The following is a 16575-nucleotide window of genomic DNA, read 5'->3' on the forward strand; positions in this document are numbered from 1 at the left end:
TGCCCCCAGAGCCAGTACTGCTTCAGGTAATACAACACTAGGATGAGTTCCTTTGACTTCAGTAAGTGATTCTTTACAAAGAATGAAGGCTGGAGCCCATGTAAATTAAACACCACCTCTGGGGAGCTGAAGATCACAGAGAGAGCAGGGACATACTGAGGGTCATCTCTCCCTGTTGAATAACTGAATTAGAAGTATAGATCCCTGGGAATGGGCAGCACCTTGACTTGCTCGATCCCCTCCCCCACTAGATGGCACTGAATTCTTTTTCTTTAAACGAAAAAAAAAAAAAGCGGAAGAAAAATATGGTGGAGGTCATTTTGATGTAGAAAAGAGCCACAAAAAAAAAAAAAAAAAAAAAAAAAAAAAAAAAAAAAGACCCCCCCCCCTCCCCCCCCCAAAAAAAACCGACAAAGAAAAGCAAATTGCAATTGGCTGAGCATTTACTCTGTCCATTTCCTCTGCCCTTCCCCGCTCCTAGCCCCGAGCCCACCTCTGTGTACCTTCGCACAGGCGCTGGCTCTGCTTTTGTGTCTGGAGCTGTCTGCAGAGGCGGTGGGCGATGGTGGCCGGAGGATGCTCGGGAGGGGAAGCGCTGCCGGGAGGGGATGGAGCCCGGCCCTAGCTGTGGCACACCGTCCGTGCTGGGGTCAGCAGGCAGAGCACGGCTCGGCACAAGGAATCGCCTCGGAGCAGACTCACCGGGCTCCGCTCCTCTGTCCCGCGCCTTCGGACATTTTTCCTGTGCACCCGTGTGCTTTAGCTTTCCCTCTGCATCACTGAAATCGTAACGCGCAGAAAAGAAAGCCTCAGCTTTCAATCCGTCGCTGAAACTGCATTTTCACCCCCTGATTCCTTTCAAACCCTTGAATTAGCTCCCTGTGCTGAGATGCCCTTAATTCACTGCCAGGAGCGGTTTCCATGTCGTGTGCCCAAGTGTGCGTGGAGGGGTTGTGATTTTTTAAAAAAATTTCTTTCTCCCAGCTTACATTCATCGGAAGATCGCCAAGGATTGTTTTTTTTTCCCTTGTGGTGAGGCGGAGGTGGGGTGGGAGGAAGAGAATTTAATAATGATCTGTTTGTGCTGAGAAGGGGCTGTCTGTAACAATCCCGGCTGGAGACATAGAGAAGGCTCCTAATGCTTGCAGGAAGCAATATTCTCCCCTCGTGAAATAAAAAAGGGAATAATGATGATGATGAAGGAGAAAAATGTTTAATTCTAAGAGTTAAAGAGGGGCTAAAATCCAACAATTTCTCTTACAGTTATATTTTTAAGGTGACTTGCAGAACGATACAGACTGCATCTGATAAAGCTACAAATGCAAGCCAAGAAAAAAAGAACAAAACATAGAAACTGCCACTGAAATGCAGTTTCAGAGAAAAATATAAAACCTGGAATTGAATGTCAATTTTTGGCTTTTAAAACCATTCTTGAGAATGAGAAGAAAGAACAATTCTGGCTTCACCAGGTACAAAAGTCCTCCTGCCCCAAACTGTCTTGCTGTCTTGGAGTGTAATGGGAAAACCTGGCACCTGGGCCTCCCTGGGTCCAACCAAATCTTGGCTCTTTGGACTGTAATCCTAATGTTTAACAGGAAAGAAATGTAGGTGTGATTCCATTATATGATTTTCCCATCCTTTGACATATCTTTGGCCAGGACAATGAGAAAAAAACAGTTCTAGTAGCTGGCTCCTCCACTCTGCTCTTAGTCCCAGTCTTCCAGTTCTGTCTCAAATGGATGTTTAGACAAAAAAACAGTTTTGTTTTCCACTTCAATCTGAACAGAGAATAAACATAGCAGATTCTTGTGCTTAAACAGAAAATCCAACAATCAGCCAAAAAATATGCTTGGTAAAATTAGGCGTGTTCCCTGTTCTCATCCCTCAGCTTGGGGCTTGATGCTAAAAATTGGCAGAGAAATCCAGGTGCACTTTCATGTCTGTGTGGGTGTGATACGAGAAACCTGTTCGTCATCTTCTTATAGGAACCAACAGCTTCTCAGCCACCAAACCCTAAATTTTATCTCTGAACAGACAACAAGTATGGCTGCTCCAGGCCCTCTGTAACATCTAATTCTTTTTATCTACTGACATGTAGTGACTTGAAAAATCCAGTTATAGAAGTGGATCCATCTGTGCTGAACTATTTAAAAAACTCCTGAGAGCCTTAAATATTGGCTGTTATTATTACCAACAAAGGGAAGTTACTGCTAAAAAAAATTAAACTAGTCCCTTTTTTCAGTAAAACTCTAAACTTTACCTAGAGCTTTCCAGATACAGTGAATATTCATAACACAACATTGAAAAATTGGCATAGACTTGGTTCAGTAGATGCAGATGATTGTAACCTTTATGGTTTGGATAACTGACTTTTCTTTGCCAGTTTCGTAATCCTGCAAGGTGGTTAGAGAATACAGTACATTTAACACCAAAAATGGTTTAATGACATCTTTAATGTCATTTAATTACTCTTTAATTTACTCTTCCATAGCTGCAAATCCTAGTTGATATGGGCCCTGGTTTTGCCAGGCAAAATGGGAAATGTTTTGTTTTTTTCAATAATACAATTTGGTTTGGTGCCAAAAACTGTTATGATCCAGCCATATGGGGTTAATTTTTTCCTGGTGCAGCTGTATTCTACAAGACAACCCAGGTATGTATTTGTGATACACAAAGAGCAAGTACAATTTGGGTGGCCAGGGTTAAAATCTAGCAAAATCCCAGGACTCCCCTCTTGGGGCCAAGGGCTGTCCCCAGCCCCAGAGAACCTGTGCATATTTTCAGTTCAGATGATACAGCTTGGGATTCAGGGGCCAAAAGCTGGGAGGATCCAGCAGGGATATAAATTTTTGTGGGGAGGCACTGGGCTGTGGATTTTTTGGTGCAGTAGGCAACAACTGAATTGATTGCCTTTCATGCTGTGGAGTCAGTGGGAGCCAAATATTGGATGGAGCTACCTTGGTTCCTCTGTCACCTCCAGGATGCTGTGGTGCTCGCAGATCAGGATGTGCCAGCATCCAGCCCTTTTTTGGTGCCAGGGAAACGACCATGTGTATTTCTTTTTTAAACAGTTCAGTTCAGAGTCTGGAGGCCTCAGCTTTCCGGATCACAGAAGGTCTAGAATCCAGGGTTTCTTTCAAGCTCGTTCTCTCTATTACACAGCAGGTTGGGAATTTTTTTGGTGCAGTGAGAACAGCTCTGTTTGTTTTGGATTTGGTTGACATAATGTAAGGGCTTGTGATCAAGAATGATCAGGATCCAGTTAAATCCAGGTTTTACATTTACCCCTCTTAAGAGAGTAAGGCTTCGACATTTCCTGCCTGTGAAGTGGTGCAGTTTATCTTTAAGGAGGATAGAGAAATAAGAAATGAGTCTCACGTTGCATGGGTGACATCACTGGCTTTTGGCTCAGCGCTCTGTATGCTCGGTCTGTAGGCTTCGGCCAAAGCTGCAGGGCTCGGTGTTTGAACAAGGAAAGATTCCCAGGTGTACAGAAGATTGAATTTGCTATTATTTGGGTTAAAAACGGTGAAATGAGATTTCTAAAGCTTGGGGACTCCAGCTCGCCTTCTGTTGCACTTGATCTCTACAAGATGGGTGAGTTATTCCCATTAAAGAGAAAGGGAGTGAACATTTAAGGAGAAAAAAAATATGCTTGAATATATAACCACGGATGCCGGGGATACGATTCGTACGAAGCTGCTGAGCTAAAAAATCCCGGTTCCGACGAGGAGATCGGGCCATATGGCAGAGAAATGGTGCAACCCGAAAGCTGTTGACAACAGTTAGGGGCTGCTTCCCTTTCCCCGTGTAAGGTGTGTAGCTCCCCCCCACCTCCGCCCCTCCGCCCTTCCGCCCCGGTTTGTTTTGGTTCGGTTTCCCCCGACCTCCCTCCCCTCCCCGTTCCTCAGCATCCTCTCGCCAGCCGTAGCCCTGCCTGCCTTCATCTTGCAGATGGCTAACGTGCCGTCGTGTTAGGAAAACTGTGCACAACACATCCCAGCGCCGGGGACGGAGGAAGCTTTTTCAGCTGCCGGCGGAAGGGGGGGCAGCAGCGCCCAGCGTGTGTGTGTGGAAGGAGGATGCCGGGCCCGGGGGCAGCCCCCCGCGCTGCCTAGCGGGCGGTGCGCGGCCGGGGCCGCTCCTGCCGGGCTGCGGCAGCTCCCGCCGCCCCTGCCCGCCGCGGCGCCGGAGACTGCCCGGGCGCGCCGGGGAAGGGAGGCAGCGCGGCGTTCGGCTGCCTGGATGACAGCGCCTACGACAAAAGCGGGAGAGTGAATGGCGAGGCTGGCGGAGAGAAGCCGAGGTGCCTCCGAAGCCAAGATGCCAGCGGCTGTCAGCGGAGTCTGCTGAGGGAGAGAGCCGTGCGTGCCCGCGTTCCCGGAGCCAGCCGGGGAGGGGATGTTTTAGCCACGATTTCAAACAGCAGCAGCAGCAGCAGCGGCGGCAGCAGCAGCAACAACAACAGATTGCTCCCCCCTCTTGCTCCCTCCCTTTCGACCCCGCTTTAAACTCAAGCAAGTGACCGACCATCCAGAGGATGATGCTCTTGCTGAGCCACTGACAAAGAAAAGGCAAGGCACCCATTCCCGAAACAGGGACAACTGGCTGCTTGCAAGTGGGAGATGTCAGGCTGTTGAACTTTTCTGTCCTGTAATGATGCTTTAGTGAGCTCGCTGATCTGAAAGCCATCTCTTCTGAGCAGGTCAGATTGAAAGAGATTAATGGACTGATCAGCCGTCAGGTCTCTTTAGGGGGATTCATCCCTTCTGCCCCTGTCATTCGGGTGCTCGTGGTGAGGGGGTCACTGGTGAAAGGCCGTGTTTCTCCTCACCAGGTCTCCTCTGCAGAGGAGAAGAGGCAGATGAGACTCCAAGACTGCCTCCAGAGCAGAACTTTGTAGTGCTCTCAGCATCCCTCTGCAGCGTGGATGTGAGCCACGGGAGTTGGGGATGTTTGAGGCGGTCTGTGCCAAGTGACACCTAGCAACTGCTCCGGTGGTTTTTGTGTGGTCTCACCCCCAACGGCTTTGCCTGTTGTGAAGATGTCCATGGTGTTTCTGTGAAGCTGAGGCATGGCTGCTGGAAGGTTACTGCTCTATGCTGGCCTCTCTTTAGCTCTGTGTGCCCTTGGCATGCTGGCTGTGGCAATCTGCTCTGACCATTGGTACGAAACTGATGCCAGGAAGCACAGAGAGAGGTGCAAGAGCATCACCACTAAGAGAAATGATCCTGGCTTCATTTATAACTCCAACAACAACCTGCCTCTCAGGGCCAGCAGGTCTAGGTTGGACCGCTGGGAAGGGAAACTCCTCTTGGCAAGAAACAGGAGGCAGATCTTTGCTATGAGCGCAGTTGACGAGTGCAACAGACAGTACAACTCCACCAATATGGGGCTCTGGAGGAAATGCCACCGACAAGGATTCGACCAGGAGCTGGAGGAGCTGATTGCCAAAGGTAAGTAAGGGCTATTTTTTTTTACCAGATGAACATGCCAGCCTCTCCTGAGATGAGCAGGGGCTGAGCAGAGCCATTTGGGCTCACAGATGGGAGCTGGCGTCTCTAGCCAAGTACCTCTCCTTCCAATGGGTGAACTGGCCTGGCTGGGCATTGCTTCCAGAAGTACTGCCAGGGCAATTTCCCATAGGATCTCTACTCCTGAGACATGAGGTTTGGGAGCAAGAAGAATATATTTTTCATGCTTCTCTCTCTAATCTTGATTTAGTCTTCCCATCACCATGGTATCAGATTATTTCCATACACAATAGGAAGTATTTATAAAGCAGACAATGGAATTATTGTGTTTTTTTAATTTGTTTGACCCTGGTGGCTCAGGCAAAGTACATAGTATTTTATTAGGAGGCTACATATGTCTGTGTTTCATCACTGCCTTTCCAAATGCCCCATCCATCCTGAAATACACCATTTGCAGTGCTCACATGTAGGCTTTTTCTATCCTCAAATGGAGAGTAAACAAAGAGACATGCTAAAGAGCAGGAGGAGACCCAGCTTGCTGTTTACACTGAGCTATGCTTTGGAATATTTTCAATATCTACAAAACATTTCATGAATTTATTAGAAAGGAATAATTTTCTCTTGGGGTGGAGATGCATCTGTTCACCTGTAGCATTTTAGTGCTATTTTTGTCTATCTTTTGGTCCTTTGTCTTAATTTTTCCCCCAGGGTAGTGGTTCAAGGTGATGGCCATTTTGCCCCAAACATTTCTTTGATCTGAAGTATAGGATGGGGCCACATGCATAAACCCCTACCTAAACAGAAGATGAATGTTTCTGAAGGATCATGACGGTTTCAGTAAAGGGTGAGGGCATCTTTGCTGCCCACAGCATGGTTACTCTGTACTACAACATAACATTTCCTTCTCATGGTTCTTCTGTTGCAATCAGAAGATTCCTCATTGGTTTATTTCCACTCTAGTGAAATTGTTGCTTTTCACACAGTGCCATCTTCCAAAATACTTGTCTTCCAAGAGTGTTCTCTATCCCAAACTCTCATTAGCCTTCCTTAATTCCCTCCTCAGACATTACAAGTGGAATTATTGCTTAAAGCTACTTATTCAGGGGAGGTGTTCTCTCACACGCTTGCCCATGGACATGTTTTGTTCCATGTGTTTTACGAGTGAGCACTGGATGTGAGTGGCATGGTAGGTACTGGTACCAAAACTGTCCAGACAGGTGGTTTACCTGGATCCCTGCTTGGGCTCCTGCCTGTGTTGCTGGGGACCCTTCATATCCAGCTGCTATTTAACAACTCCTAGGAAATAGATTGGTGTCTTCAGCCTAATTTGTAAAGGGCGAGTGGACATGTCAAAAGGCTGTCAGCACCCAGACAGCCTCCTTGCTGCTGGTTTCAGTGCCAAGGGAGTGATTCCTGTTCCCCAGCTAGGTGAGGGTGGTGTGTGCTGGGCTGGCTGTGGTGAGCTGGATCGCTCTGCCACGTGTGCTCACTGTGCTCGGGGCATAAACAAATATAACCTTGACAGCGGGCAAACATGTCAACAGAGCTCACCTTTGCAAATGGAGTTGCAGTTATTAGAGAGGATTTGCATCCTGAAATAAGTAAGAATCTTTCCTCTTTCTCCACCTGCCTTGTCCTGGGCTCAGGAATGTCCATTTCTCCTGCCAGAAACAGCTGAAATTGTGTGGCACTGGGTTATGTGTAATGGCAGCTCTGCTAAGTGTTAACAATAGGGAAAATGTGATGAACCAAAGGAGGTGGTTAAGTGCAGGAGAAGGTGGCCTTTGAAAAATCCTGCTGTAGTCTGCTTGTGTTCGTGTGTGTGTGAATGAGTGTGTGTGAGTGCGTGAACTAACTCTGAACATGCAGCACCCAGCTGGCAGCCAGGGATTCCCTGGCTCAGATGCAGTGAGTGTCCCTGCTCACACACTCCTGGATATGTGTGTCTGCAGATGGCCAGAGAGCCACCCCACAAAATCACTGCCCCCAGGTCAGAAGTGCAACTTGTGCACATAAAGGAGCTGTGTGCAAATGTCTGGGTGTGTCATTCCTTGCCTGCTCTAAATGGGTTCTGATACACTTCTAACAAACTTCATTGTAGGATGAGAGAAGTGCTAAAGGAGGGAGACTCGTGACATTGAACAGCAGCATTTTAGTTCATCTGATGGCCTTTCTGGGGCAAGGAGCTGTATATACTATAGCTCTCAGCCATGATGAAGAGGTACCCATAAATGCTATAGAGGTGTGTGTTCCTTTGGCACTTGTAGACTGAAACACAGAAAAAAGCAAGTATAATGGCAATTCCATAAAGTAAAGTGTTTGACTTGCTCAGAAATAAAAATAGAGATGTTTCCTTTTTGATCCTCACTTATATGATGAAAGTGAAGTAAGTGTTATTGCTGTCCAATGTTGAGAAGAGCTGTGAGTTCAAAGCAAGGCAAGTATTCCAGGTTCATACCAACAGGATCTATCACGAAAGTAAAAACTAAAAGTAGTTTTCACTTCCATGACAGATACTTTTTTGGGAGCTAGGAGTTGCAGTGATGGGTGTGTGGACAGAGTGTGTAGTGTGCAGGTATGAGGGGCTGCAGATATTCTCTGTGTGTAGTGCTCAAATATCATGACTGGGGCACATATCCTTGCACAGATGAAATCACTTCTAGGCGATCCAGGGCAAATACCTTATAAAAGAGGATGATGTTAGAGCTTTAACTCTATTGCCTCTGTTAATTTAATGTAATACAACTCTTCCAGAAGTGGATAAACTAATGCAGGTTCTGGCCCCAAATATTGTGTGTAATGTTATATATAATTGAATGTAAATTTTATTAAGTGTTTCGGTTTTTTGTTTCTTTGTTCTTAAAGCTGGACGGGATCTGTGATCCATTTAGTTTAAAACAGATCCTACATTTTTCCCTAGGCAAAACTTCCAGTATTGAAAATGGTCTATTGAGATTTGTCTATCAAAGTATAACAAAAAATGGTCATTAAGAGCCTAACTAGCTTTGCAAATACCCCGCAGTTATTCTGCTTATGAACTCTGCTGAAATTAATACAAGCTGTAGGCAATGGCTTGTGGCAGGATCATGAACCATAGTATTTGGCAATATTCTGATACCTGAGATTTAAAAAACCAGTTCTGCTTCTGAATAGGTTGGGTCACTTCTGTAATTCTGTTCTGTATTTATTAATTTTTACTTTCTGGGAAATAAATCAAGACCTTTATGTTGGATTTTGCTGGAAAAACTGGAGTTCTGTTGCTTCAGGTTTCTTATATAATATAATATAGATATAATAGATAGTAATACATATATAAAATAGTTGGTCCTATTTTTATTTATCCTATAGGTTTTTTTTGTATTTTCATAGAACCCATGGGCATGTTTCAAAATCATACTATTAGGTAAATAGGCTGTGAATTAAAAGAGATTGTCACAAGTAAGAATACTCAGGGAGAGGCAGACAAGCATGAGACCAAAGACCTGAAGAGTATTCTAAACCTGCAACAAAATTAGGCAGTTCATTTCTTCTCTTTGTCATCATGAACAAAAAAAAATCAAATCAGAAACAACAGAAATTAAAATCACTAAAGAAATTATTGGAGTTGAACATGCAAACTGAGGTCTCAGTCTTGCTAACTTTTCCTCAGCTGAATAATCTCTATTTCTGGGAATGGAGTACTTGGGCTAAGGGAAAGCACTCTGGTACAGAGGGACCAGTGGAAAAGGAAAAGCTAACAGAGCTGTTTGCCTCATTCTGCTTTCACATCTGATTGAGCCTTTTAGCATCTCAGGACCAGAGTTTCACTCCTGATCCCTAAAGCCTTGCAGAATCAGGAAATGCTGCCTCTGGGGTTGTTCAACAAAATATTCGAAAATCCTTCTGATTCTCAGGTGTTTGTCCCCTCTCCTCCCCAAATGGAGTATCCTTGCTGCTGGAGGCCCCTTTGAGCAGTGTTCACCCTGTCCTATCAGAGCCACTGTTTGCCTGTTTACCATGGAGCTTCTGGCAAAAGCAGCAATGCCTCACCCAGGCAACAACTCTGAGTGAGCCAACCAGCTCCAGCACTAAGCAAGCAGAGAGCTGGAATGCAGGTGAGTGTCCGGGAGAAGGCAGAGTTTATGTCCTGCTTTGGCAACCAGCAGCTCACAACTCTTTGTGTACAACTTGTAGTGAGCCAAAAAAAAAAAATGAGGAGCCACGGAGTCTGTTTGCATCCTATGGCAATGTTGCTCAGATGCTTTCCTGCAGTAGTTGAGAGGAGAACAAGAAAGGAAAAAAGGGAATTGCATCATTTAATTATAAAGGTACAATAAAGTAGATGAAGAAGTTGCACAATAACCAGAGTCTGTTCCATTTAGACAATTACTACTCAGAGGACCTTTCATCTCGTCTTTGGAAGGCTGCCAGTTACACCTGACTGGATGGGGCTCTACTGCCTGCTATTGGAATCCAATTTTTATTTTAAAACCCCAGAATTTACAATGACCTTGTTATTTCAACCCTCCTTTTACCTTCCTTCTTCCCCTGAGATCTGTGGAAGTCATAGTAAATCCTATTTTTAAAACATTTTATTGTGAGTACACTTAGCCCGTGCCACTACTGAAAACAAAACAAAACCCCTAAGTGGTTCCTGTGCTACCTCCACCTGAAATAATACTCAAGATTTCTGAAATGAAAGCATGGTTTGGTTTGTCAGATGTATAGCATAATTGAGGAAGAAAGGCTTAACGGGACTACTCCAGCCATCACTAGGGATTATTTATACACAAATGAAAAAGAGGCTGCTGAAGAGAGGCTACTTGCAGCTATATCTAGGAGCAAAATTATTTATTTTTGTAGAAATTCTTGCAATACCTTGCAATGATCTAGATTTGACTTTTAAAGTGCAATGGTTTTGACAGGTAAATTAGGACATCCTTTTTTTTCATGTATCCTTTATACATGAAAGACTCAAACACTTTGTTTAAAATCTGTGCTTGAAATCCCAACTGTTTTCCAAATGGACTCATTAAAAAAGGGACTTTATTGAAGTCTTGATTCTGATCCTAGAGAAGTCAATAGTAAATGTTTTATTGAACATGGTGATGCAGCAAGTTCAGGCCTTTAGTGTTTCCTTTGAGGTTAAAATTGTCCCTGGGTAGAAAGGCGAGCGCAAGGTCTGTGCTCCCTCCTGTCACAGCTGGAGTTCTGCTGGAGGCATCCACTTAAATCCAGGCACTAGACAGCACTGGAGTTCAATCTTAGGCTATCCAGGTATTCAGTTTCCAGTTTTTGATGCTGAAATTATTCTTAGTCTGTTGATGTAAGACTGGAAGTCAAACAACTGAGATACAGCAAAGCCATCCTCTTGTTCAGGGATTTTCTAAAATCCTTTAGTGGATGAAATCACTGGTTCATGCGTATGAGTTCCAGGAGGATTTGGCCCATCATATTTTGAATAAGCAATTTAATATTTTAATTGCATCAAATTTAAATAGCAATTCATTAAAAAGTTTCTTTGCCACAAGTAATAAGAACCTGACACATTCCTCTGACACATCTGAGATAATTAGTTTGATAATATATATCTGCTAAAAATATTAAGAACATATATGTAATTTAACAGAACAGCAACTGGTTTTAATAATGACTTTTTAAAGGGCAAATTTCAATCAAGCTGTTGGCTTTCAAACAAATTTGCCAGTGAAGACAAATGGAAATTTTGCCTGAGTAAAAATGACGGGATCCTGCCCTTCTCAAGAGAAACTGATATTTGCAGAGCTGCCTGCAGGACTGCATGTTTAATTCCTGTTCATTTAATTGAACATTCAAATCCTTTTGAGAAATCTCAGCATTTTTATCCTTTCTGCGTACTGCTAAAAATTTGTAAAAGCTGTGGAGGAAAGATTTAATATGAGTACAGTTGTGTTCTATTCACTGTAAAATAAAAATTTGAAAGATAATTTTACTTTAATAGAGATGAAATGGTCTGAACTATTTTGTCATTTCCCACAGTAAAAATCCATATTAATATTGCCTTTTCTCTTTGAAAAAAGTATTTCTGTGCATTTAGAAAAGCTTCAAGAGGGGAATGAGTTCATTAACTATTGCAGAACCAGTAGATAAGAAGGCTTTATGTTTTGTAGGTTTAGCAGAAATAATGACAGTCATTTATAATGTGAGTTACTTAATGGCTCATTGCTTACAAACTGCTGCTGGCACTCTTAACTACACATTTACCTCTTTAGGACCAAAAGAAAGAAATAAGATGGTGTTTCTTAGTTTTTATGGAATAAATAAATAATTAATGTGGATTCTGGAATCCAAGTTCCCTCAACAGATAATTCAGAATAGAATCCATGTAAAAGAAAAGAATATAAACTAACATATTTTCCCTGCAGGAGAGAAATCAGAGTAAAAAAAATGGAATTTTATCCATTTTCTTTCTCATTAGGCCTAATTCTTTTATAAATAAATATTCAGAACTGCCCAGCTGAGCCTGCTGAAATCATAATCCTTTGTAGATAAGTACCAAAATAGATGAAAGAAAGGTAGTACTGCAGTTAGGGCAGGGGCTTACAAAGCCAGGATTCAATCCAAGCTCTGCCATAGTCTTTCTTTATGACCTGAGGCAAGGGGCTAAATCTCTCATACCTCAGCTCAGTAGCAGTATAATAGGGATTTCGTTCACTATTATTAATGCCAGTTCGTGTTCTGCCCTCAGATTTACGAGCCTTAATCATGGATCAGAAATCATGGATCAGAAAAATGTCCCTGTCCTTTTGACATGTGGCTGCACTTTAAATACTGGCAGTGAATGCAGCCTTATGAGAGAGTACAACGAGACTACAAAGTAATTATGTTCAGCGCGAGCAGCAGTGGCTTTAGAACACCAGGAGGCAAACCACATTCCTGTGGGCATCACTAAATGTGGGAATCCTACAGGAGTTGAAAGAAGGATAATGAATAAGAAGTGCGGATGTTTACAGGATGGTCTTCCAAAGACTGAGGAATGGCACCAGAAAAATCATGGCTGATGTCTGCTTGAAATATTCATAAGTAGGTGATGGGGACTGACCTCTTCGGTTGGCTGTAGGAAGAAGTTGACATTTCCTTAATGAAGACAAGTAGATTACACTAATGAGATAGATATGGGGACAGCAGTCTACAGCTGCTAAGAGAAATGACGTGGTCAGAGTGATGTGTTAGGAAAATTACACTTCTAGCAGCATCCTAAATGGATACACGGAGGGCAAGTTCACATTTGTAAAGGTCAGAAAAAGAAATATTGTAGTAATAAAGGCACGAGGTGATGAGAGCCTGGATGGTGAAAGAATAGGCAAACCTTAGACATCACCTAGATCTATATGAATGGTGAGAGATGTGAGATGAAAATGTTGCTCCAGCTCTTGACCAGAACAACAAGAAAAGTAACAGCACTGTCTGTTATGATGCAAGTCATTTAAATTCTCCTCTAGAGGAGAATTACTGAAGAGAGCATATAGTAAAGGAGAAGACCATTAGGAACTCTGTTTTAATTACAATAAACTGAGTTTGTTATATGTGTGTCCTTGAAGAAATATTAGAGATATTGTGGGTAGGGACCTAGGGAGACAAGTTTGTGTTAGAGGAGTGAGCCTGGAAATTGCTACTTGGAGACCAGAGCGGAATCTGTCTTTGCACTTGAAATTATCAAGGAGCGAAATATAGGAACAGAAAAGCCCCATGAACCCCAGCAGATGTGGGAGCAGAAAAGTGTCTTCTGGAGGGCATGCAAAAGGAGCACATTCAAAGGTGGTGCAGTAGAAGTGAGTAACACCACGGTAGCTGAAGAGAGACACTTCTTCAGGTTTAAACAGCACAAGAGACTACTGCAGGCAGCCAGTGTGCTGCAGCAGGTGAGGACAGAGTGCTCAGACTGTGCTGAAGATTGCCCAGTGTGTTAAGTAAAGATTTTAGCAGTGGTTGCAAAGGAGAGGAAGCTGCAGTGAACTAGTGGGGAGGACCCCAGGCAGCGTTTGTAGCTGGCATATTCAGAGAGGTTGGTGAGGAAGGGAGGAGAGGAAAAGACAGGATATTTATAGAGGAAAATAAATGTTTTAAGATGAAAGAGTGTTTTAGGATGAGAATATTTTAAGAGGAAAGAGACTGAATGGTATTTGTGTTATGAGAGTTAAGAGGCAGAGGGGTGTGAGAGGTCAAGGCAAAGAGAGAACAAGAAGACAAGAGCAGCCATAAGGAAAGGCAGGAGGTAGGGTAAGACTGGCTCAGTGGCAAATAAAAGAAAGGAAGAGAGCCACATAGGAGGTTTTTTATCTATAGGAGAGAAGAATGGGGAAGGAGTTGTAGGAGGGGAAGAGGAAACAGAAGGCAAAGCTGCTGGAAGAGGAAGATCATGGTTTGTCATTTTCTCATGGAAGAGCCAGGTGAAATCCTGTGTGACAGCTGAAGTGGGGGCTGGAGGAGGCAGGAGGGTCTGAGGAGTGAGCCAAATGTGGCAAAGAGGTGATTTCGGCTGTGAGTCTGAGATTTAACTGTGCTGAGCTGGAGTAGTAAGTCTAGGAAATGAGCAGAACTGAATGGGGGAACAATGCCTTTATAGTGGAGAAATTTAGCCAGGCAGGAAGGGTCACATTAGAGATGCCATGCTGTGTGACACACAGCAGAGACCAGCTGGCATGGACCAGCTGGCATTTGGGGTACAGGGCAGGAATAGCTAGGGGAATGCAAGGCAACAGGTCTGTGAGTGAAGGAATGCAGCATGGATAACATCTACAGATAAAAGGAAAGGAAAGATAAAGTGGATGATAAAAGAATAAGGGCAGGCAAGAAGTCCTTGATATTGATGATCTGAGGTGACAGAAAAGCCAAGAAAGCTTAGTGTGAAGAGGTGCCTGGTCCTTGTTGAAAGAGTCCTGGGGATTGTCCAAGTGGAGGAGAAGGATGGGGGGAAAACACAGGGTTCAGTATGAAGCCCTGCCTTTTTGGTGACTGACTGGGTCAAACAGAGTTGTACACTGAACAGAGGAGACACTAAAACATACAGCTTAAAGGGCAGAGAAGTCTCTACCACTGACTCTTCTATAACTTGCTCTGCCTTCCTGCTGTGAGTTTATCCTGTGTAACCTTACAGAGGCATAAGCGTGGCTCCCCCAGCAGAGTTCAGCAAGTTTGTCCAGTGCTTCTAACAGCCAATACTCCATTCTCAGCTTGAACCTCAAAGATAAATAAATATCCAGTATTAATTCAGGGTATTTTCCACAAAGTGGTGTGTGTGTGGAGAACGGTATTTGCAGAGCTGTGGGTATTTAAGGAAAAGGAGTTCTAGGATGTCCAGTGTGCACAGCAATGTGTAACCTGCTAAGATATCCCACCAGATCAAGTGAAAGACATGAAGTCTCTCATTGCAGCCCTTATTTAATTCTGAGAGCTTTTGTTGGCTTTGAGTTTTAACAGCAGACTTTTGAACGAAGCTTCCTAAATGTATTTCTAGACTTTCTAATAGGAAGAAACAGTTATGCTAATTTTATTGGATAACAAAAGCTATTTGAAAAGATCTTTCTGCCTCAATATGAATGTATGATTCTTGTCTCTGCGTCTCTGTCTGTATTAATCAGTGCCTATCTTTGAATATGCAAAAGACACTTTATACCGTATATATTTTTTCCTTCTGCCTAATGGTCATTTAATGACATAAATATTATAACAGAAACAAACACAAACAAAAGAAACAAAAACTTTTTCAGATGTTACAGGTGTTGATTAGGGTCAGATTGGTTTTGAAGAGGTAATGATTTATGGGAGCTGATGATCCAATTACATTTCTTTGTCTTAGGTACTTGAGTGGCCCTTATTAAGAGAGTATTTGAATACTGTTGCTGAGTTTTAAACATATAAGAATTTGAAGACTGGATTTATCCCTGTTTTACACAGAGGACAGCTACTCAACAATGCAAAATTCTGCAGGACAACAGTTCACGCTGGAAAGAAATTCGTCATTGTTGATCCCTAATTACATATTTTATGTTGAATTTCATCCCCTTTCTATTTACCAGTTCCCAAGACTGTCCAGTTTTGTTCATATGATATTCTGTAATGGTTATAGAGAAAGGGAGGAATGTTATCGTGATCAGAGAGACAAAGGAGCCAGCCAACAGGAACAGGGGAAATGGAAAAACTCAAATAACTTAATGGGCTCAAATTGGGAAGTTGGACAATTTCCATCTCAGTCTTCTGAAAGATGTGACATTGCAAGTCCAGTAAAAAGGATTTTCAATAAATCTGTCTAATTAGGGTGGTACATTAGGAATGAAAAGTAGCAAATCTATATTTAAAGAAAGGAGCAAAAGTTCTCTGGGCCACAGTGGACCTTTTAGTTTGATCATAATAATACCAAGCAGTGTTTAAAGTAAGTTCTAAAGGAGAGATTAATTAAATGCACTGGGGAAAATGAAATAAACATGCAACATATGTTTTCCTATTTGATGTGTGCCAAACTACCCTAATATGTTTTTCTAGGAAGATAACTGGGGTTTAAGATAAGGAAATGCCTTAGATCTAAATTATCAGGATTTTTAGTAAAGGATTTTATATTCTGCCCCTAAGGAAATGGTTTGTTGCAATGTTAAGGTAATTAGTACACTATTTACTGCGTGTTTAAGGAACTGACCAAGGGAAGGCAAAAAGTACTGAGAGGGGAAGTATCAAGATGAAGGCAACAGTAGAATTCCTGAAGTACAGAGCCAGTAGCATCTTTGCACATAAGTTAGCAGAGCTCATTGAAAGAACTTTAAGCTAGATTTGAAGGGGAAAGAGATAAAGCCAGGCTTGCTAGAGATAAGCTTGAGGGTGGCATGCCAATATTTTAGGGACAGTGTGCTACAAGGCCCTTTGGTTTGCTGTTTGGTAGAGATTAGTGATCCATATGGCAATACAGATACAAGAGTTAGTGGTGTGTTGGAAGGAGAGACTATGACCTTTGGAGAAAGAGGCAGGCAGCTCAGGAGGACCAAAGCATGTAATGAGGTTATGGAGGAAAGAAATTAGAAGGGCCAAAGCTCAATTAGAATGATTTGATGACCTTAAAGGCCTTTTCTAACTTAAATGTTTCTATGATTCT

The 16575-nt window shown here is 43.0% G+C and overlaps 1 protein-coding gene across 3 annotated transcripts in view; it reads left to right on the forward strand.

The window, feature by feature from the left end:
- Nucleotides 1-4926: 4926 nt before the first annotated feature.
- LOC134549715 (transmembrane protein 178B) overlaps nucleotides 4927-16575 on the forward strand; it is a 273157-nt gene continuing 261508 nt past the window's right edge. The window contains exon 1 of one of the 3 annotated variants that reach the window (XM_063395585.1): nucleotides 4927-5456. In XM_063395585.1, the coding sequence (XP_063251655.1) occupies nucleotides 5075-5456 (382 nt within the window). In that variant the 5' untranslated portion in view covers nucleotides 4927-5074. Of the gene's footprint in view, nucleotides 5457-6985; nucleotides 7076-16575 lie in introns of those variants that run through there. The other 2 variants (XM_063395588.1, XM_063395587.1) reach the window with 2 other exon arrangements.

This window comes from Prinia subflava, chromosome 4, assembly GCF_021018805.1.
Source record: "Prinia subflava isolate CZ2003 ecotype Zambia chromosome 4, Cam_Psub_1.2, whole genome shotgun sequence".
NCBI lineage: Eukaryota > Metazoa > Chordata > Aves > Passeriformes > Cisticolidae > Prinia > Prinia subflava.